This window comes from Trachurus trachurus (genome assembly GCF_905171665.1).
Source record: "Trachurus trachurus genome assembly, chromosome: 14".
NCBI lineage: Eukaryota > Metazoa > Chordata > Actinopteri > Carangiformes > Carangidae > Trachurus > Trachurus trachurus.
This window is the reverse complement of record NC_139903.1, coordinates 17,290,031-17,311,748: the sequence shown is the minus strand read 5'-3', so window position 1 is coordinate 17,311,748 and position 21,718 is coordinate 17,290,031. Positions and strand designations below refer to the sequence as shown.

Sequence of the window (21,718 nt, the reverse complement as noted above, 5' to 3'; positions counted from 1 at the left end):
TTCAAGAGACAGCAGGAACGAGTTTTATTCATCTATTATGTACATTTTACTTTGGAAATAAGTGGCAGAAACATGTCTTGTAAAAAGCATTTTGAAATTAAAGCAGCGAGGAAAAACTATACTGTATATCCCATTAGGTGGATTTTCCCAAACCCATTAATCACTGAGGACACTCTAAGCTGGGCAAATCTGGCAACACTTTGCTGCAGGTACAGTATTTGCAGTATGCAGATACATTTGGACAGAAAATAGCTGGTGGTACATACAGAGGATGAAAGAAGACCGTCACCAGAACACCAACCAATCAATAAATGACCGGATAGCACAAAGTACAGCAGGAACCTTTCTGCTGAAAACAGAATGTAGAGGTCAGAGGATTATTTAAATGCATCAGTCTCTTGGTAGGACAGTGCAGGCCAGGTGAAGTTGTTTCCCTACATCTCGAGAATAATGAGTGTAAACAGGTCAGAAGAGGTTTGGGTAGAATCTCAAACCCTCGACAGAGTCATCTCTGCACAGGTGGCCCATCTTCTCCGCCAGCAACAACCTGGAGATCAGGAAGGAACAGAGAAGAAGACACTAAGACAAGAAGATGGAGAAACTGGCCCGCCAAATACAAAAACTTCACAGAATGAGAAACAAAAGCAAAACTTTGTAGATTCACATCATGGGCCAGTGCGATAACTTACCGCTCTTTAGACAGAAGAACAGAGAGACCAAGGAGCTTGGCAAACTCCTCTGCTGTCAAGGAGCCTTTCTCTGACACCTGCAGAAGAGGAAGAGGAGGAAGAAAAAGGGTTTAAACTGCTGTGATCAACCTAAGGTGTGACCATGTCGGTGTCAGTATAACATCTGTAACAGTGTGAGCTCACGTTGTCCAGTGCTGAGGCTATCATTTCCTCTTCGCTGTGAGACTGCAGCTGGACCACCATCACACCACTGTCAAACACACGCAGCCTATGGACAAGAAAGACAGATGAAGGAAAAGCTGTGTGTGTGTGTGCGTGAGACAAAGAGGAAGAAAGGAAAAGGGAGGGGGAGGAATAAAGAGCAGGTCGACTGCTCAAAGCACAGGTGATCTTTTATTAAACCAAAATGCAACCACTTTGGGGGGCACTGGGAGCAGGACAGCAGGGAAACCAGTCAGTGTTTCTTTTTAAAAAAAAACCTAGGAAGTGACAGGAAATGACAGCTGCAAAGGGCTGGACACCACCTCCAACAACAGGAAGCCAGGCAGGAAGAGCCTGGCCTCTGTGAAGCAGGCGCTACCCTGCCCTATATTCCTTTGATAAACACACAGCCTTGTCTATAGAGAAAAAGAAATGCATGCACGGATAGTTTAAACAATGCAATACAAAGACAAACACAACTCAAACTCACCTCAGTGGAAGCTTCAAGGACTCAAACATCTTGCATGCGTTTACTAAATCTTCTGGAGATAGAAGCTGTGGTGTGGAGAGGGGAAAAGTAACTTAAAAGACATTTGTGTGTAGCTGTCGTAAGAGCATATCCACTCAAGTATGATGTATAAAATAATTAATTTGTTCACTTGTGTGTTCATGTGAGCTTTACCTCCATCCCTCTGGCGCGGTTGACCAGACAGTACACCTCGGTCAGAGCCATCATACCCCCACGCTCCTGTGAAATGAAGAGTCAGAGGGTGAGGAGATGATGCAGAGTGGAGCAAGATCTCAATAAGCCTGTGGAGATGTAAGTGGCAAGACAACAAAAACAGTCCACATCTACCTCGAGAGGGGCCTGGAGCATATCTCCCAGCTGCTTAGCCAGCTGCAGGTGGTAGTGTGTGCCTGATCCGTGTGTTTCCCTGGTAACTGGGTTAGCAATACCCATGCTCAGTAGGTAGGACTTAAACCGGATCGTCTGTAAGGCAGAACAAAACCGTTGGAGAAGCAAAGTGTTTGAAAACTCAATGATTATACAGGTCGAGCTCATCTTACCTCATCTTCTGTTATATCTCCCTGCTTGTCTTTGATCTTATTGGCTATAGATCTGGACAGCTCCACCATCTCTTTGGCCTGTTTGACAAATAAGACACTAAGTTAGTTTCTTAACAAATCACCAACTAGGAGAAAGTGTGAGAATTGCGCAAAAGGAAAGCATTCTTTACCTTCACCATCAGTTTACTGAGGTCCTCAAAGGCCTGAAAAAAAAGAGTAATAGCTCTAAAGCATGTCCACAATAAACCACTAAACTTCATGGCCACAGACAAAAATTTAAATAGCACCCCCTCCCATTCCCAGAGTAGTGATAGAATTAAACACTCAAAAGATCCTCAAGACCCATGTGATTCAATGTTGCACCTTTCATGAAGCTCAATAATATGTGTAGTTTAATTGTTTTACATTTACACAGTGTCCAGCAGCTGGTGTATGAGTCACAGCGGCTGTGGTCGGTTTGACTTAACTTCACTCACAATTAATTCTGATGGTGACACGTTTTTAAATGACAGAATAAAAACAGATCTAAACATTCATAGGATTTCTAAAGCAAACCCGCTCTGTACATGTATACTCAGTATATTCAGTCAAAATACAGTTGATATAAAACTGTAGCACTGAGCTGTGAAGAAGGACATGGGACTTTACTCAACTTCTTTCTGTTCAAAACTCAACACACATCTGTCATTATTTCAGCACTTCATATCACCTCTGAAATATTTTTGTCCGTTTCTTTCCTCTTCTCCTCGATCTTTCTCTCGATGCCAACGATCCCCACAGCACGTGTCTTTCCTGCCTGTATGACCGTGAAGGAAAGAAAAACAAATGTCGTGAACACACATACAGTATAACTGAAATGTCGGGGAAAAAAAGCCAGATGAGGACAAGACAAGGGAAGAGATATATACAGTCTACGATCGCAGGAAACGTTTATTACAGCACTTAATTCAAATTCAGTGACTGTAAGTTCATAGCATCAATAAAAAAAGATTAATACAATTTCATTTGGAGACACATGACCCAATTCAAGTGAACTGACAGAGTGTAACAGCCCTAAAAAGACCTGAATGTACTCAACTCTCATGGTAAGCTAAATAAACCTAGTTTGATTATAATTTGATGTACAATAATATAAAATATTTTTGAAAAGTCCTTAAAAATAAAAATAAAAATAATCCAAGACAGACCCACATTTAAAATAAAATAATAAGAGTAAAGTGACAACACTGCCATCCTGTGGACTATAATTCAAACTGACAGGACAGTTATTCCCACGTACAGAATGATACAGCCCCCAGGTGTGAAAATTATGCAATTTCAGGAATATAAACCAGTGGAAAAGAGAAGATTTAAGTCAGATGAAGAGGTGAGTCTGTTCGGCCTCCACCAACCTGAGAGCCAGTTCCTGTGGGGATGGGCTGTGAAACAGGCGTACTCTCCCATCTCTTCTGAGTCATCTCTTCTGTTAATCTCCTGTAAAACTGCAGGGAAAATGGCAACATGTTGTCAGTCGCCTGTGAGGAGGAACTCATACAAAATATATATAAACAAAAAACATATTTTGCCACTGAAAGACTACCTCGATCTGCCCATGCTCTTTGAAGGACAGCTTAATGTAGGAGTACTTGCTGTGTTGGTAGGGACCTGGCTCCTTGTTGGCAGGTGTCGGATGGAGGTGAACAACTATTTTTGCACTGCGGAATAATAAGTAATGATTGTTTATTCATCATTTACTTCATATACACTGTCGTACATGAGATATCATGCTTCATCTTTCATTAAAAACATCTTAACTTAGAGTTCACCTATTAGCATTTCTAGAGGTTTTAACCACATTTACCTCTCCCCAGTCCCCACATACAACCAGCAATTATCAAAGCTCCAGTTACATGTAGTATGCAGTTGTACTGGGCAGCCTATGTTGCCTATGGTGAAAACACTGGGTATTTCTGCAATGACTTAGACAGAAGACACTTTATAACTTTATAGGAAAATAAACAATCTATTAACATTTGAGTTAAGGCTCAGTGGCAATGTATTTTCACTGCAGGGCCTGTGTTTGCTGCTTTTCATTTCAGATGTCAACAAAAATGAGTAAGTTATGGCCAAAGATTTGCATTCAATTATCCTAAATGTAATTACATACAGTTTGAGTGAACTACACTGATGAAGACATTGATTTAATAGGTTTAAATTCTCCCACAGAAAGTTAGTGAGGGGATGGATTGCATTTCAAACTACAGAAAGTATGTTGTGACACTGACCTCTTTCCTATTCCTGCAGCCTGCTCCTCAAAGAAGATGATCTGTGACAGGGGCATGGCTATGCAGGACTCCTGCGAGAAACACACAGCTCAGAGTGAGGACAAAACCACTCAAACAGTCAGTGTAGTCACTAGTCACTAAGTCGTGCTTTGTGCTGCTGTCTTAACTTACATGATTTTTAATGTCCCTCCAGATCAACCGATGGGTGCTCAACAAAGCAACTCCAACATCCAGCTTCGCCTGGTTTCAGTGAATGGCAGAAAACGAAATACTATTACTTACTACTATGTACTAACGCACCACACAGTCAGCCACTTTAAACAACAACGATGGAGTTGAATTGTATCAATGCTGTCACTGTTGCGGTACCAATAACCAATTTGAACATTGTTGTTTAAGGAACTTAAACGAGCTGCAGTGTTTTATTATCAGGCCACAAACTTGGCTATGAAACATAAAAACTGTACCTTATCATCGCCGTCATACAGTTTCACACCCCGTTGCTGGATCACCAAAGTTTCATTTATTTCTAAAAGCCCATTCGACCATGAAAAACGGTCCATTTTTACTTTAATAAGAACAATTTACTGCCGATTTCACTGCGCCGCCGAGACTCATTTCATGTTTTCTTCCGGTGCACTCTCCAAAGCTGCCCTGACTCCGCCTGCGTAGAAACATTAAACAGAGCATACAAATATATGTGACTTAAAATTAATTGAATGAATTATTTTTACGAACTTAAAATCACATTTTTGCCCTGTAAAGTATCACCCAAGGCCATTTGAGTGCTTTTATCGTCGCATAAATTGTAACACAGTGATTTTCCTGTCAGGCTCCTCGAGGGTCCTTCTCCGTGTTGACGTTACTAGCGCCAGCTGTCAGTGGAAGCTAGCTACAGTGCTAGCTTTCCTTCACTTATTTGAATGAATTTCTTTATTTTCCGCGTGGCACTGTGTTCATCGATAGAATCAGACTCGAACTAAGCTGGAATGAAAATATATGCGGATATTTTAGTTGCACTTTCTCGCTTGGTTTCGTTGAGCTGAGCTCAGCAATGCGGTAGCTGTAGCTTGTTGTTAGCTTGTTGTTAGCTGCGGGCAGATCTGCTGAAGGTTTGTCATTGTTCACTGGAGAAAAGTTGGATCACAAGGGACTGTGGAGATCATGCAGTTGTATTGTGGAACTAATCGTTTTTGGCGAATATTTTTAGTTTTTGATCGTGCTTTCAGTGCGTTATGAATGAATCAGTGACGCTGGATCAATAACTAAGTATTCAGGGTTAAAGTCATCCGAATGCATTTTGTCGTGAATTACTTTATCTGTTGTGGTGTATTTACCAAGTACTTGGTATAAAAAGTGTTCATTGTCAAAGAGGCCATCGTTTATAAAAGTCAACAAACATGGATAAAAAGTCTTTTGACATCGTCTTGGACGAGATAAGAAAGGTAGAAAAAATCTCTGAAGATAAACTGTCCCGTGTAGTGGTTTGAAGTCGTTTTATCTCCGGGGTTTGTTAATCCTCCATCCTGTGTTTCAGTGCGTCCTGACCGATCAGCGCATCAAAGCCATAGAGCAGGTGCATGGGTATTTCTCCAGTGAGCAGGTAAAGGCCCGAACGACAACACTGTCATTTATTATTCATCCGTGTTTTAACACGAACATGCATGTCATGTAGTTGCTTGGAAAATGCTTACTGTGGATACATTTGAAGTTGTTTTCACATTAGTTATAACCTACAAAGGAAATCACTTTAGTTGATGACAATATACCCCTATACTTAAATACATCTTTACCACTACGTGTGATTGTAAATTGTAACACTGTCTTGCAAATTGCAGGTGATGGAGATACTGAAGTATTTTTCATGGGCAGAACCACAGATTAAAGCTGTGAAGGCCCTGCAACATGTAAGTGACTGGGTTACCAAAATGCAGGATTTTATTACAATACATGTTAAAAGTAAAACTAATTATGTTTTGCTAAGAATAAATATGAGGTGGTTGAAATTGTGTGAGCTGATTTTTTTTCTCCTTTTTTGCTTTTAGAAAATGGTTGCAATCCCTACAACCAAAGTTGCAAATATCCTGAATTGCTTCACTTTCTCAAAGGACAGACTCATTGTACTGGAACTGATAGCTTTGTGAGTATTTTGAAAAAGAAAAAAAAATGTATACACAGTCAAATTTGTGTCGGCCTGTTCGGTTCATTCAGTAGTAAATCCGACTAAATGTTGTATCTTTGTTCTTGTACAGGAACATTTCAGATGCCCAAAATTACCGGCCTGTTGAGGATCTGTTCCGCATTCACTTGTCAGAAAAGAAACGCGCTCGCAGGATATTGGAGCAGGTAGGTTAAATTAATTTCCATAATCTTTTTCTTTCTAGGTAGCTTTGTAAGGAAGCTCTGTTTATTTATCTCATGTATGAGTCTTTGTATTGAAGTACCTTGTGGGTTTCTTTGATAGCCATGAAGTCCCAAAAAACAACAGTTATCTAGCAAATATGGCCTACTGAAATCAATGACTGACCTTAGACATCCATAATAATTATTGATGGAACATGATTTATAAAATGATTTTACTTCTGTTTCATTAGGTGTATAAGGTCGGCTGCAAGGCTCCTGTAGCCATGATCTCCTCCTGTGGTATGATACCGGGGAACCCGTACCCGAAAGGCAGACCCAGTCTGGTCACTGGCACATTCCCTGTAAGTATGTGCAGGGCTGTATGCTGAAGACATCCTCGTCCTGAGTGATAGGGTTTTACATACCGTGTGCTTTACACAAGCTCACCACTGCTACGTGACAGCAGATAAGAGACTGTCAGTTTTATTATGTCTTTGATATGTATGTAAGTATACAGTTCAACCTGTCCTACTCTCACGTCTCAGGATTAGTGAGCAGAACAAGCTGACCTTCTGCACTGCTAGGGAACTTGCAAGAGCACTCTTCATAAAATGTTGATATTTGACTTTGAAGCTGTATAGCATTGCTTTGTTGTAAGAGTCTGAATGTTAAAAAAAAAAAAGACAACATTGTTTTATTTTTTCATAACTTGTGCAGCCTGGCCATTACAATGATATATTTTGTTTACAATCACAGGGAATCCCTCCAATAAAAAAAGAAGGAGAGAAGAAAGACGATAGCTCCAACAATAAGGAGGGAAATGGAATTGCTTCTCGGATTACTGGACCGTTCAAACCTGTAAGTGCTGGAAAGGAAATCAGTGACTGTGATGACATAACAGATGCCTCACATGACTCATTATGTGCATTATAAAGACCTAAATCTGTGTGTCAAACCTTGTAAAATAGGCCAGTGATACAGTAGGTCACAGTAAGTGTGGCAGAAAGGCTTGATAAAGGCTTTTATGAGAGGTTGTAAGCAGAACAATGGAAACACTCGCATAGATAAATATATGAGTAATGAGGAAGAGGATGACATTAATGACCCTACATATCTGCATATAAGACACCTGCCCTGTATATGTTTATGGAGGATGTTTTATTTTTAATTTTCATTCAAATCTTCCATAAATATTCTCTGCACTTGGAAAATGGGAACATTTTAGATAACTATACACAACTCATGTTTGACCTCTGTGTTATCACAGCGTTAGGTCATATTTAAAAAGTCACACATACTGGGGCGGTGCGTGGTGCAGTGGTTAAGGCGGCCGCCCCGTGTAGAGGCTACAGCCTTCAACGGTTCGGTTCCCGCGTCGGGCGGACCTTTTCCGCGTGTCATTCCCCCTCTCTCTGCCTCCCCCTTTCCTGTCTATCTATACTGTGTGCTATCAAATAAAGGCAAAAACGCCAAAAAAATATACTTTGGAAAAAAAAAAAAAAGTCGCATATACAAGTGGTGAAAGTCAGAAATCTGAATTCTTTTCACATCCCATACAGAAAGTCAAGAGCATATTTATGTGAATTTTTTTATTTGATAGCCATAGTAGAGATAGACAGGAAAGGCACCGCCCCGAATTTTTTTTTTTTAAATAAACCAGAAACTTGAACCTTTTTAATTTGGATAGAGCTGGTTGATCAGTAAATTGAGTCTTTTATGTCTGTTGTTGTCACTTTGTTTTTAGTTTCCCTCAAGCTACAACCCACACCGGCCTGTGCCCTACCCCATACCACCGTGCCGACCTCATGCCACCATCGCACCAAGTAAGAAATAACCCTCCTCTACACACACACCACTTCCTTTCCCCTGCTCTGTGCAGTAATACAAGACTGTAAGCAAAGCACCCTGTTAATAGTAGAAAATAAAAGATAGTGAGCTGTAGGGTGACGGAGGATGGCGATGCTGCTTGTTTGGATCTAGCTTGTAGTTAGATATGTTTTATTACTTCCATCTGGGGCTGGGGTGAAGTTTGGTTGGTTGTGGATTCAGTTGTGTGTGTGATTCAACACTTTCTGTGTGTGTATTATCTGCATGAGTGTGTGGTGGACACTGTTAATATTTGCAACTGCTACTCAGGTGCATACAACAACGCAGGCCTTGTTTCTGTGGGAGGGGTTATAACAGCCAGCGTGCCCCCTCCCCCCTACAACTCCACCCACAAAGTAGCAGGTATGATTCGATGGAAGCGAGTGTGTGCGCGCACGTGCGTGTGACAGCAAAATAGGTCACTCCCCGAAGCTTGCCGCCTAACTTCCTGGCATGCTGCTTACCTGCGCTTCTCCAGTTTCCTGCCTTTTTATCAGGTGAAGGATGCGCTTCTCACTTCTGCTCACTGTTCACTGAGTGACCAGAAAAATGCAGGCCCCCATTCATTTCAATGCATTCCACTACAACAGCTGTGTATTGGATGTTGATTTAATTTTGTGGTCATTTATTTATTTTTATTTTTTTTTTGGGGGGGGGGGGGCGTTTTTATTGGATTAGGCTGGATTATGTTCAAATTCAGTTTATTTTTATTTCTCATTCATAAAGCTCAGGTGGGATAACAGGAAAATTGTGTTGAAATACCATTCAGTATAACACAACCACAAATTACGAGAGTCAGTCAACACATAAATGTTTCCAATTGGAGTTTTAGCAACAGCAAAACTATATCGTTTCCCCCCTCAAGGCTGTTGTATTGTTTTGCTCTACATCTCGCAGAGATTCCTCCTTTCTGGTCAGTCAGTGCAGTCAAATGTTTTGGTGATTTGTGAGGAACACAGGTCTGGGATTAATCTCAAACTAATGTCATTAATGTTTTTCTTTCTGGCATCATGCTGTGGGCTGACATTTAACATGCAACGCTTGGGATAACTTTTTTTTTTTTTTTTTGAAGCCAGGGTTTTATCAGTTTTCACAATTGAAATAAATCTTTTAGGGCCTTTGGGGACACATCTGGTCATCAATGATGAAGATGACTGGTTTTATTAAATTGAAAATTTGCTCAGATGGTCACAGTCCACTGGAAGGTAATTTGAGGTTGCCTGGCCAAATAAATGATTTAAACTCTCCCCCAAAGGTAAAAAAGAAGAAATATTCCAATCTTGAAAATTGTTGGATTTTCCATGTAGGAAGCTGCACGCAGGGACGCTCTCTGTCTCTTCCTCTCTGCTCTGTTTCCTCTCTCATTTGTTTCTATATGAGTGGATTGCTTCTTTTACAATAGTTTGTTGGGCTTTAACCTGGTCTGCCTTGTCCTGCAATGAGATGTGTTTTTCACAATAACACTACTGATCAGAAGGAAACAGATTTAATCATTTATTTGAGCCATTTTGCACTATTTGAATGTACAGAATGGATGTTTTCGTTACGCCAGACAATGGTCACGACTTCTTGGTTGTTTTGTTGTTTTTTTTCCCGACCTTTTACCACCTCTGATCTCGTTCTTCTTCCAGGTTACGCTAAACCAGGCAACCCCCAGCACACCACACCTGGAGTCAACAGCGGACCCCTCCTCATCCCTCACGGGTCCACGCCCTCGACCCCCGTCCCGCCCCAGGCCTCTCCCGCGACTCCCATCACCCCCGTTTTCCCCGGCATGGTGCCCTCTCACAACCCCAACGCCCCCTCCCTCTCCCCTGCTCCGTCTCCATCTGTCATCAAGGCCGGACCGCAGACCCCCGGCGGTCACGTCACACCTACGCCCTCATCTGTCATCAAAGCCCATACCCCCTCAGGCACCCCCTGCGGAACGCCGGTCCCTGGCAGCGGCGGCTTCCCGTCTTCCCCCTTTCACGTCATTTCCCGACCAGGTACCCCCGCTAACTCCCGCAGCGGCCCGGACCTCCATTCTCAGACGAACTCCATGGGCTCGGCTCAGCAGAAGGTTTTTTCTCAGTCCACAGACGCCTTCCCTGGCATGCACCCACAAGCAGGTGGGTCGGTGATACGGAGCTACACCCCCTCCGGACCGCAGTCTCTCACCCCCAGATCATCCACTCCAGTGATTCCGAACTGTTCCACCCCAGGGCCCAGTCCCAAACCCTCTCCGGCTCACTCTGCTCACTCTGCTCACTCTGCTCACTCTGCTCACTCTGCTCAGGCTCAGGCTCAGGCTCAGGCTCAGGCTCAGGCTCAGGCTCAGGCTCAGGCTCAGGCTCAGGCTCAGGCTCAGGCCGCCATCGCCGCGGCCAGCGTCCTGAGCAGACACCCCGGGGGCGGCAGCAGCGGCAGTAACAGCCCCGTCCACTCCGCTTTCAAGGGCACCTCTCGTTCTTGCACGCCGTCTGTCAGCTCTCTGGTGGTTCAAGGTTCTGCGCAGGCGGCCCTGGCGCGTTCCCTGGGTCTGTCGCACCCCTCAGGTTCCCCTCAGGTGTCTCTCCCCAGTCCCGTCGCCATCACCGGCCTCCAAGCTCTGTCCTCCAGCCCCGGTCCTGCTCACTATCCCGGCCTGTCCCCTTTCTCCTCCCTTTCCTCCTCTCTCCCTCCATCCACGATTCCTACATCAATGTCTGGCATGCCGCCCACCAGCAACATGTCTAGCCACCCACCGACCTCCATCTACTCAGGCTTAACAACCAACGCCGCCCCCTGTGCGGCCTCCCCTTTCGGCCTCGGCCTCACCTCTGCCGCTTCTATATTCCCAGGCCTTCCGCCCGGCCCCGGCCCCGCTGGCTTCCCGCTAGGTGTGTCGGGGGGGCACGGTGCCGGGAGCCCTGTGTTGTCTTCATTCATGGGTCTGCCAGGTGCCACTCCGTCCTCAGTGGCGTCGGTGGCGCCACTGCAGGCGGCGGCGGCAGCAGCGGCAGCAGCAGCAGCCGGGGTTCCATCATCGTCACCAGTGTTACCGGGCTTTGCATCCGCCTTCAGCTCCAATTTCCAACCTGGGTACGTCAGACAAGTTTGATTTCATATTGATTTCCTGCTTAAAGGGATAGTTCAACATTTTGGCAAATTGGCCCATTGCCATAATCCCTATAGTCATAGCAGTAGGTTCGTTACCTTTAATTGTCGGTGCAAGCTATTTTTAGAACGGCGGAGCAGAGCCGAGAGCTGCTCAGAGCTACGCTACAGAGGCTAATGGGATTTCTTGGTTTCCCTCATCAAACTCATCAAATACACAATCCAACAACTCCAAAACGCTCTCATGGACAAGTTGTGACCTGCACATTCACCACACTATGAGATAATAACAGAACGTTACCAGACAGAGCTGTTTTAGAGGTAAATACAGAGACTGCTTGCTGAAAAACTGTCCCGGAACGCAACGCGCATCAGCGGTTTTGCATGACCTGCATACCTCTAAAACAACTCTGTCTCGTATTATCTCATAGCGTGGTGAATGTGCAGGTCACAACTTGTCCACCAGAGTGTTTTGGAGTTGTTGGATTGTGTATTTGATGAGTTTGATGAGGGAAACCAAGAAATCCCATTAGCCTCCGTAGCTTAGCTCTGAGCAGCTCAGGGCTCTGCTCCGCCGTTCTAAAAATAGCTTGCACCGACAATTAAAGGTAACGAACCTACTGCTATGACTATAGTGATTATGGCAGTGGGCCGATTTGTTAAAATGTTGAACTATCCCTTTAATTTAGTTTCAGGTATGACCATGGCAACTGGCCACTCAGTGATGTAGCTGTTACCAGTGATGGGAATAACGGCGCTACTTTTTCAGTAACGAGTAATCCAAAAGGTTACCGTTTCCCCTGTTATAATGCCATTACCGTTACTGACAATAAAATGCAGCGTTACTTGACTCAATAAGTGCCGTTACAAAATAATACAAAATAATAACGAAAAAAAAAACAACCAACAACTCAGTATTCCTGCGTTAGATCCAGATAAACGGGATGTTGGGGGGCAAGTCCAAGTAATTTGACATAAGCGCAATAGTAACTTTTCCTGGTAATTAGTCACTTTTATACTGTAGTAATTAATTTACTAACTTGGTTACTTTTTTGGGAAAGTAACTAACTACAACTAATTACTTGTTACAGAGGGCTCCTTCTTTTGTGGTTAATAGTTAAAATAGACTCTGAGTTAGAAGTTGAAAACACTGTTGATATTTCGACACAGAACCAATAAACCTCCCTTCAGAAGCTCTGTCCACCAAAGTAACGTATGTGCAAATCCAAAACAACAGTGTTGTGTTTGCTGTTTCTCAGCCACCTATACAACATTGTTATGTTGAGGGGTAAATGTCTAACTGCATCAATTGGTAGATTAATTGATTTTGTTAGAAAGTGTTGCTGGCACAACCTTTGACAAAAAGTGTGTTTGATTACAATCGCTGACTGCACCTTCATTTATTTCCACTTGTGGGTGATATTGTGGAAAAACGGACGTCATAAATTGTTATAAGTTTCCATCTCAGGCTGTGTTTGTTAAGTGGAAACACTCACTGTATACAAAGTGCATGTGCAAAGTTCACTCACACCGCTGGTGGCGATTAGACTTTGGTTTATGTTGTCTTGAAGAGTCCTCTGCCTGCTCTTTGGCAGGATTACTGTCAGTCATACATTAATCATGTTATCTTGGTAATGAACACGTGATGGGGGAAGTAAGCTGCACCTACTCTTTGTTAAGAGACGGGTGGGAACTAATAAATGAGCCGGCCATTAGTATACTTTACAATAAGACACTCCCTGTGCATAAACGTTAAAGTATTGGTATATCACAAACACATACACACTGATATAAGATAATCATTTGGACAGTAATTGAGATGTATCATATGTTAATTGGTGAGATTTACAGATGCTGGTATGCTAAGCTTACGAGTATTTATTTATTTATGCAAAAGATCCAACAATAGTTTTGTTTAGTGTTTTATGGTGTGACAATAATGATGTGTAAATATTCCAGGTTGAGCAGCGGACTCCAGCCTCCAGGAAGCAGCGGGTTCCCAGGTCTGCTGTCCTTCCCTGGGGTACCGGGCTTCTCTCCCTCTGCCTCCCCTGCTGCCCTCGGTGGCCTCCACAATCCAACCATGCAGTCTGCCCTTCTACAGGTACACACACACACACACACACACACACACACACACACACACACACACACACACACACACACACACACACACACACACACACACACACACACACACAGAAAGTACAAGTATTTGAATATGGGTTTGATAAGGCCACACTGCTGTGTATATATACGTATATTCACTACCTTTCTTTGTCTTGCTCCAGGCTCATTCCACATCTGCTCTGGAAGGTTTCCCGCAGCCCAACAGCTTCACCAACTACCCCCCCGGCCCAGGAAACACCTTCCCCCTCCAGCCGGGCCTGCACCCTCAGCTGGGCTGGCAGTGAAATCGGCACTGGTGAAACATTATTGAAACATTGATTAGACTTCCATGTTGACCCCTGTCCTCGCAGCCTAACCTGTTTTATGTTTTGGCCTTGAACCCTGCAGATGGACAACAAATACATGTTTCCATACTGTGTATGTTACATCCAGAATGACTCATTATCTTGAGGAACACTACTGTGGAAAGCAGTTGAGATAGCGTATAGGGGAGAAGGCATATTTCCTATATAATTATAATTGATAGTGAACGGTTGTAAATATCAGTTGTTTTAGGTTTTACAAATAGACTGTGACTTGTTTTAATGTTAGCTGGAATTTCCTGTTTTTAATGAAGATTATCAACATTTATTAGTGAATAATGAATTATAGAAGAATTGAAAAATGTACATGATATCATGTAACGACCTGACATTATCCTCATGTAGTATCTCATGTCCGATCTCAGTAGGATGAACTATGATACTGACAGAGTGTCCTGAATTGAATATTGTATTAGGACATGAATTTTTTTTTTTTTTTTTTGGTTGACCTATGGTTTCCTCAGTCGCATTTTAAAGTGAACAAACCATGAATATTTGAAATCCTTGTTTTGTGTCTGGGGGCGTGGTATACAAAAGTTACATTTGGCAGCTCAGCTCACGTTTGTGTTATTTTTACTGGACACACACACACACTTGTGGCTGTCAGCAGTTTACTGTGATTCACATTTTGTATGTTTACAAAACCTCTTTCTGACAGATAGGACTGTGCTGATATGACTATTACAGCACATGCCCACACACACACACACACTGTATGCAAATATTTCTGAGGACATTTTCAAGCATTTGTCGACTAACGTGGGCTTCAGATGCCTGACTGTATTCTGCAGCAATGCTCTGCAACATATTGGAAACTGTAAATTTTCCACATGTACTTTTCACCTCAGTTAAGACTCTGACTGAGAGAGTTTATTGTTTGAGGGTAAATGACATTTTGTTTGTTACACTGTGTTGTTCTTATTTGTTTTGCTTTTTTTTGTATTGCACCTGTTTTCTTATTTTGTCAGTAAACTGCTGCTTGCTGGAACCGATGCCGTCTCTCTCTTTATAGTGTCATGATCGTCTTGCGGGCCCTTGAGGAATATTACTCAAAGTGGAAACAGTAATGAAAACAAATAATAGAAAAAAGCTTTAATGTAACTTACGCATTATAACAAAACAGACCAGGCTGCAAATTGTGCCAAGAACAAAAGAAACAGGTCAAGAATTGCTATTTTGAACTTTGAGTGTAAGGTATTAAATTTCATGTGTAAATGATGACAAATATGTTCGACTGACTGCAATGAAAAGTAAAAGTCTTGACTGTGGTTTCATCTATGTGGAAGAGGCTACAAGAGCATCACATGGCTGCTGAACCAGACACCTGCGGCAGTGGTTAGGACGTAAAAGAGGAAACATAGACCCGTAGCCTATTATCCTCGACATTGCATAAAATCAAATCAGGTTAGCTTGATTTGAAACTACTTCACATTTTAGTGACACTGAGCAGGGATTTAGTTTTGTTTGTTGTATGCATGATGTTAATTTATTTAATATTTATTTTCACTTTATCATGTCCTGTGTAAAACAACCTCCTTTCAGAGTTTCCATAACATTGCTCAACGCCCTTGTGAGGCAATCAGTCATGAGACCATTAGTCATGAGCCATGGGATCTTACCGTAATCACTTTTCACATTTTCTATTACAAATACTTACATTTTTAATGAAGAATCATTTTTATCAGATTCATAAATTCTGTTTAATTATGAGAACATTGTATTATACCCATGAAAAGAAATCTTAAAATATGATTTATGTAATGTCAGGGTACAGCTGATCTGACTTCATACAACCCTTTTTAAGAATTTATTCATTTCTTTAGCAGCAATTGGACAATACAAAGAGCACAAATGTGATTTTATTTACATAATTACCTTAACATTATGTTAATTATTAATTCATAAATGAATCAGTTAATTAAACCCACCACATTGCTTTTTATTCTAAAGAACACTAGAATATTAAAATGTAACAATTTAATGTGAAAACTTAGGTGTAGAGGTTGTTTTGTTCAGTTTTGGTTAATAAATTATTGTCTCTTTGAGGCCAATGATTTAAAAGATACTGAATTTCCTTTCCCAGTTCTTCCTTTTCTTTATTCATTTTCTTTCCCTCCATTTTCCCCATGCTCTTATAAATTGTAATGTAAAACACAAATAAATGAAACATAATCCATTTCCAGCTGTGTCAAACATTGTCAGAACAGAAGTCGGGCCTTTAGTTCCTCATTCTAGTGGGAAGTAAAAGTAAAACACTGGATATTGAATTTCTTTCGTTATTTTGTAAAGTTTGATTGGGTTGGAACTGGAAGGGTTTTTTTTTAACTCATAATATGTGATATCTAATATTATGATATTATTATGATATTTCATAATGTCATACAGTATCTATACTGTGTAAACATCTTAGGTCACTTCCTTAATTTATTAGCAGCTAAATTATAATGTTTCCAATTTTTCTATGACAGATTTTTACAAACTCTGAGATTATCTGCAACCATGTTGGCATCATAATGACACTTAGTTGATGATCAACCCGGGCTAGGAGCCACACCTGTGTGACCCCTGAATCACATGATGTTGCAGCGTTGTGTTGCCTCTTTAAAAGGCTGGACGACTCCCTCCTGAGTAGGTGAACATTTACCAACTCACTCAACACACTTCCCCCCTCAGTTTTGCGCAGTAGTACATGGAAATGGACCAAATGGAGAGCCAGAAGAGAAGAGGAGTGAGCAAAGATGAGTTAATATGTGAGTTAAATCTTGTTTTCTTTTCTTTTTTCTCATGAACTTTGATGTTAGAGAACTGGCAGTGTGTTAAAAAGTGAAATATTTCTGACACCAGGCCTTTAAAGTTTTAGATCAACATGTGAGTTCTTTACTGCTCCTCGAACAATCAGCTCCATGTCCTTTGCTGTTAAGCTCTGTGTATATTTACTTAAACCATCTCTGTGAGCTGGAGTGTGTATTATCTATGTAGAGCTCACCTGGTGAACCAGGAGCTATAAAGGCTGTGGCAAAGTGTAACTCCATCGTCATGGAGACATAAATCACATGTCACCAAGATAAGGAGTCCCAAAAGCATGTGACTCAGTGTTTGTGTGTCTCTCTTTATTTGTGGGATGTGAGGAGGAAGAAGAGACGTGTTATGTTACACAGATGGTTTTGAATTGTGTTTTAAATGTTCCTTAATTTGGTTGCCGATAAGAGCTCTTTATCATATCAGAGCTTTTTATTTAGCATAATAGTTTTCCAGGTCTTGGTTATGACAGACCTGTTGGGCAGGATCCTGTAACACTGTGTACACAACATTTGCATTCATGCACTGTTTATCATCTCTTTGTTGGTGTGTGTACAGATTGTGAAGATGAAAGATAAAATGTTTACAATCCCTGGGATTTCTTTCTTCTTCTTTTTACCCATTGAAAATAAACACACAAATATCACAAAGATTATCACAGTGTAAATTATGATTATTTTACAACAGGTTTCATAAACTCATGTCAAACACACACATAAACCTCCCAAATAACTGTCACTGATCATGTGACCCAATGGAAAGTTTTGCATTGTGCAAAACAAAAAAAAAGCTCCCTGAGAGTGAAGTGTAACTGTGTGTTTGGAAACATCATCAACAGGAAACAAACCTGTGGTTTGACCTATAGACGAGAAAATCTGCAGTTTGTAAAAACCAGGACGAAGGAAATGCCAACCACAGCTGTACACAGGAAATGAAGTGGGGTGTGTGAAAATGTCATTATTATCTGACAAATGTATTATTACTGCTGGGTGCTCAGGTATCAGTCATTAAGTCGGTGCCTGTGTGCAGCGATAAAGACTGAACTGCAGCTTTCTGAGCCGGACATCATACAACAAACAGAGCCTTCCCTCTCTTTTTCTCTTATTACCAGTGTGTTGCTCCAGGGATTGAATACTGGATGAGTAAACATCTCACTGTTTGCAATGGGAGTGAAAGAGAACTGTAGTACAATCCATCCGTTAATCCAACAATAATTAACTGATAAACGAGTTATAAGTAATGATCTCTTATGAGGCCAAAATTAATCACTGTCACTAATCACAAAACCTTCATTTTAAATGGGCGTGTGCAGTATGCTCTGCTTTGTATCCCAGTGTATGGTCCAATGGGATCAAACCAGTTTCTGATCATTGACCCGGTGAATACTCAAATACATCTCTCTCTCTCTCTCTCTCTCTCTCTCTCTCTCTCTCTCTCTCTCTCTCTCTCTCTCTCTCTCTCTCTCTCTCCAGCTGACAGGACAGGGTCTTTGGGCTGCGTCGGCTGGTTCATAGTCATCCTCTCCGGTCTCCTCACAGTTCTCCTCAGCCCCTTTACCGTCTGGTTTTGCCTGAAGGTGAGTGAACTCACTAATTAGTCGAAGGGCAGAAATCGTTGTTCACTATTCATGAAACATGAACGTGAACTGAGCTTCTGTTGTGTTGTGTTCTTTCCTGTCCATACTGTAGATTGTTCAAGAGTACGAGCGTGCTGTCATCTTCAGGCTGGGCCGCATCACAGACAAGAGGGCCAAAGGACCAGGTAAAAAAAACAACTAACAATTCTTTACTTTTTCGGATGATAATAGTTGTTTATAATAAAAAGTAATATCACACTGTTAAGTAATAGTTATTCTTACTGACGATTTGTTCCCTGTTTTGTTTTCCACAGGAATCTTCTTCGTTTTGCCATGCACTGATTCCTTTGTGAAAGTGGATATGCGAACAATTTCATTTGACATCCCACCACAAGAGGTAGATCTTATGCAAACAAACAGCACAAAACCACACAGAGGAATTAAAAAAAAAAAAAAAAAGAAACTCAAACTGTACCTCTCTCCTAGATCCTGACCAAGGACTCAGTTACAGTCTCTGTGGACGGAGTGGTGTACTTCCGGGTCAGTGACCCCATCGCCTCCGTGGCTAATGTGTCAAACGCTGACCACGCCACCCGTCTGCTGGCACAAACCACCCTCAGAAATGTTCTGGGCACCAAGAACCTGGCTGAGGTCTTGTCTGACCGTGAGGGCATCGCTCACAGCATGCAGGTACAGAACCCAAAGCCCATTTAAAGCTGGAAAGCCTCGGAAACTAGAAGCAGAGAACAGCTGTTAAGATCAATATTGGGCAACTTGGTAAAGGCTATTTGTTGTTTCAAAAGTATTTCCCTTTAGATAATTAGCATTTACTGCAGAATCTGACTCTGGAGGAAAATATATGTTTTTTAAAATATGGACAGAGATTTTCTTTGGTTTAGGAGTGAAATTCCTATTGCTATTCCTACTGTTTCACTATTTCCTACCAAATGCAGCATGAAGCTTGTATTACACACTACACTGTAAAACATAGTGTAAGCTTGTTCTCTTTTTTCCAGTCTAACCTGGATGAGGCCACAGACGACTGGGGCATCAAGGTGGAGCGTGTGGAGATTAAAGATGTGAAGCTGCCAGTCCAGCTGCAGAGAGCTATGGCTGCAGAGGCAGAGGCTGCGCGAGAGGCCAGAGCCAAGGTCAGGACTTGTGACCTTACATAACATGACACAGTAACATGCATGTGCGTAGATGTGCTGGCCTAATCTCTCTGTCTTGCTCTGCACACAGGTGATCGCAGCAGAAGGTGAGATGAACGCATCTCGTGCCCTCAAGGAGGCGTCGCTCGTGATCGCAGAGTCTCCATCAGCCCTGCAGCTTCGCTACCTGCAGACCCTCAACACCATCGCAGCAGAGAAGAACTCCACCATCATCTTCCCTCTGCCCATGGACGTCATATCTCACTTTATGCGGAAGTGATGCCTCTGTGACATCTCAATTTTCTGGTCCTATGAAATCGCTGTTAAATGAAACATAAGCGTGAGTTGGAGTACATTTCTGCAGTTGGCTATGTGTAAAATGACAGGACACAAGATAATAAGATGGTGTTGAATGCTTAATATGTTTTTCAAATGTGCTTTCCTGTGACCAGGCCTGAGCTGCCAACCAATGGGATTTGGATGAAATATACAATAATCAGCATAGTTTACACATGTTTCACAAGTTATGTCATGAAACTGGTATCATATGTCATGAAAATGATAATAAATATTATATTGTATGGTGTAATTTTTATCACCTTTAATACATTAAAATGTCTGATGGTTTTGTAAAAGAATGAAAATGTATAAGTACAAGTATAAAAGTATAATATGTATATACATATATATAAAGTAAAAGTTATTGACTTGAGGTTGAATGTTGAAGCAAAAGAAAAAAGAGAAAGATGGATGGATGAATAAAGGATATCTGAAAATATACTTTGAGTCTTGAATTGACCATGTTGCACTTAATTTGTGTCCTGAACACATGTTGGTATCGACACCTGAACATGAGAAGGATCGATCTTAATGAACCATGAACACTCATGACTTTTCTTTAACATTTTTAATACTGTGTTTTCCCCCGAAAAGTACAAATAAAATCGTCAACATACTGCGTATACATTACATGTTGAAGTATCTCATTCCTTGTCCTCTAGGCCTCCTATCATACGCTACAGTTACATTTTGACCATCACAAATGCAGAGAGGTAAAAGAAGAGAAAGAGAGAGCGAGAAACAGCAAAGACAGGAAAAAACATGCTTCTATCACTTCGTTGGTTGCACTAAGACACAGCTCATGTCGTAAATATATTTACATTCAAACATACAATCAGTGCCTGAACAAATTCAGTAAACTTTGTCTCCACAAGGGGGTAACTGTATAGCTTACCTCCACAAATCCAAATCCTATAGTGCTGAAAGTTGACAAGCCATGAAAACATTTGCTACAACAGCATTTCAATATCAACATGGACGTTTGAATGTCTAATGAATTACCCATTTTTCTTGAGGGGAGGCTCAACCAAGTGCTACATATTCAATGGCTGCTACATAGTGGTCAACACAAGAGGCCCTTCTTCTATATTGACCAAAACCACACCAATGACTCGTATAAAATGCAGTCATTACAATTCTGACATTCAGCGCATAGTGAGACACAGATGTCCACAGGACACATCGAGGGGTCATAACAATACCAGATCGTCGTTTTTGAAATCAAAGGTGAGATATTCATTTAAGATGAAATCTATAACTTTATGCTGTCATTTGTAAACATTCATTTTGTTGCATCCTTGTAGACTGTATTTTTTTTGCCTTTATGAGGACCCTGAAGAATCATTCATGACGTATACGTGAACTGCAATCCTAAACATGTGAAAACACAGTGACTTTCTGACTGGTATACATATATGTATATGTGTGTATATATATATATATATATATATATATATATATATATATATATATATATATATATATATATATATATATATATATATACACATATATATATATATATATTTTTTTTTTTTACAATTGCTTGTGAAGACATTCTCAAAATCGACAGCATCGGTATAAAATTGTCGAGAACTGAGATACATTTCTCAAATCCTTTGCTGTTCTTGACATTCTTTTGTTTTAAGAGCGTTTAACCCTGTGTGTGTTTCGTACAAAAAATTGAGGATCCATGAAAAGAATCTTTTTTTTTTTTTTTTTTTTCAATTTTTTCATGACCATCGAAAAAGTGCTGGTATAGCAATTACAGCTCTAGTTAAAAGTCTGTTATTGAAAAACTCGCAACCCAGAAATATCATCCTTTACACCAGGGACGCTGCAAGGAGGCCTC

The 21,718-nt window shown here is 41.3% G+C and overlaps 3 protein-coding genes across 4 annotated transcripts; 2 read left to right on the top strand and 1 right to left on the bottom strand.

The window, feature by feature from the left end:
- Nucleotides 1-3: 3 nt before the first annotated feature.
- Nucleotides 4-4,862, bottom strand: vps36 (vacuolar protein sorting 36 homolog). The gene is made up of 14 exons (XM_083985909.1): nucleotides 4,690-4,862; nucleotides 4,394-4,462; nucleotides 4,223-4,293; nucleotides 3,538-3,652; nucleotides 3,350-3,439; nucleotides 2,668-2,754; nucleotides 2,129-2,161; nucleotides 1,959-2,036; nucleotides 1,747-1,881; nucleotides 1,573-1,638; nucleotides 1,381-1,445; nucleotides 873-957; nucleotides 690-766; nucleotides 4-547 (listed from the first exon to the last, which is right to left on the bottom strand). The coding sequence occupies exons 1-14, from the start codon at nucleotides 4,783-4,785 to the stop codon at nucleotides 466-468; spliced, it is 1,149 nt and encodes a 382-aa protein (XP_083842035.1). The 5' UTR covers nucleotides 4,786-4,862; the 3' UTR covers nucleotides 4-465.
- A 227-nt stretch (nucleotides 4,863-5,089) lies between these two features.
- Nucleotides 5,090-14,908, top strand: proser1 (proline and serine rich 1). 2 transcript variants are annotated; one of them, XM_083985896.1, is made up of 12 exons: nucleotides 5,090-5,667; nucleotides 5,760-5,825; nucleotides 6,061-6,129; nucleotides 6,268-6,362; nucleotides 6,475-6,568; nucleotides 6,817-6,927; nucleotides 7,322-7,423; nucleotides 8,310-8,388; nucleotides 8,702-8,794; nucleotides 10,063-11,494; nucleotides 13,469-13,613; nucleotides 13,801-14,907. In XM_083985896.1, the coding sequence occupies exons 1-12, from the start codon at nucleotides 5,623-5,625 to the stop codon at nucleotides 13,921-13,923; spliced, it is 2,454 nt and encodes an 817-aa protein (XP_083842022.1). In that variant the 5' UTR covers nucleotides 5,090-5,622; the 3' UTR covers nucleotides 13,924-14,907. The 2 variants fall into 2 exon arrangements, with proteins under 2 accessions (XP_083842022.1, XP_083842023.1); XM_083985897.1 differs by lacking the exon at nucleotides 8,702-8,794 and having other exon boundaries at nucleotides 13,801-14,908.
- Nucleotides 14,909-16,602: 1,694 nt separating this feature from the next.
- stoml3b (stomatin (EPB72)-like 3b) lies at nucleotides 16,603-20,489 on the top strand. Its single transcript, XM_083985911.1, has 7 exons — nucleotides 16,603-16,751; nucleotides 18,273-18,376; nucleotides 18,489-18,561; nucleotides 18,691-18,773; nucleotides 18,863-19,066; nucleotides 19,393-19,527; nucleotides 19,619-20,489. The coding sequence occupies exons 1-7, from the start codon at nucleotides 16,691-16,693 to the stop codon at nucleotides 19,805-19,807; spliced, it is 849 nt and encodes a 282-aa protein (XP_083842037.1). The 5' UTR covers nucleotides 16,603-16,690; the 3' UTR covers nucleotides 19,808-20,489.
- The last annotated feature ends 1,229 nt before the right edge of the window (nucleotides 20,490-21,718 follow it).

Excerpts from the sequence above, each read along its gene's own strand:
- vps36 (XM_083985909.1), bottom strand. The coding sequence starts at position 4,785 with ATGGACCGTTTTTCATGGTCGAATGGGCTTTTAGAAATAAATGAAACT. Across the intron at positions 2,755-3,349 it reads CCACAGGAACTGGCTCTCAG|GCAGGAAAGACACGTGCTGT; the intron begins GTTGGTGGAGGC and ends ACGGTCATACAG. Across the intron at positions 1,639-1,746 it reads TGCTCCAGGCCCCTCTCGAG|GAGCGTGGGGGTATGATGGC; the intron begins GTAGATGTGGAC and ends TTCATTTCACAG.
- proser1 (XM_083985896.1), top strand. The coding sequence starts at position 5,623 with ATGGATAAAAAGTCTTTTGACATCGTCTTGGACGAGATAAGAAAG. Across the intron at positions 8,389-8,701 it reads TCATGCCACCATCGCACCAA|GTGCATACAACAACGCAGGC; the intron begins GTAAGAAATAAC and ends ACTGCTACTCAG. Across the intron at positions 13,614-13,800 it reads TGCAGTCTGCCCTTCTACAG|GCTCATTCCACATCTGCTCT; the intron begins GTACACACACAC and ends GTCTTGCTCCAG.
- stoml3b (XM_083985911.1), top strand. The coding sequence starts at position 16,691 with ATGGAAATGGACCAAATGGAGAGCCAGAAGAGAAGAGGAGTGAGCAAA. Across the intron at positions 16,752-18,272 it reads GAGCAAAGATGAGTTAATAT|CTGACAGGACAGGGTCTTTG; the intron begins GTGAGTTAAATC and ends CTCTCTCTCCAG. Across the intron at positions 18,562-18,690 it reads CAAGAGGGCCAAAGGACCAG|GAATCTTCTTCGTTTTGCCA; the intron begins GTAAAAAAAACA and ends TGTTTTCCACAG.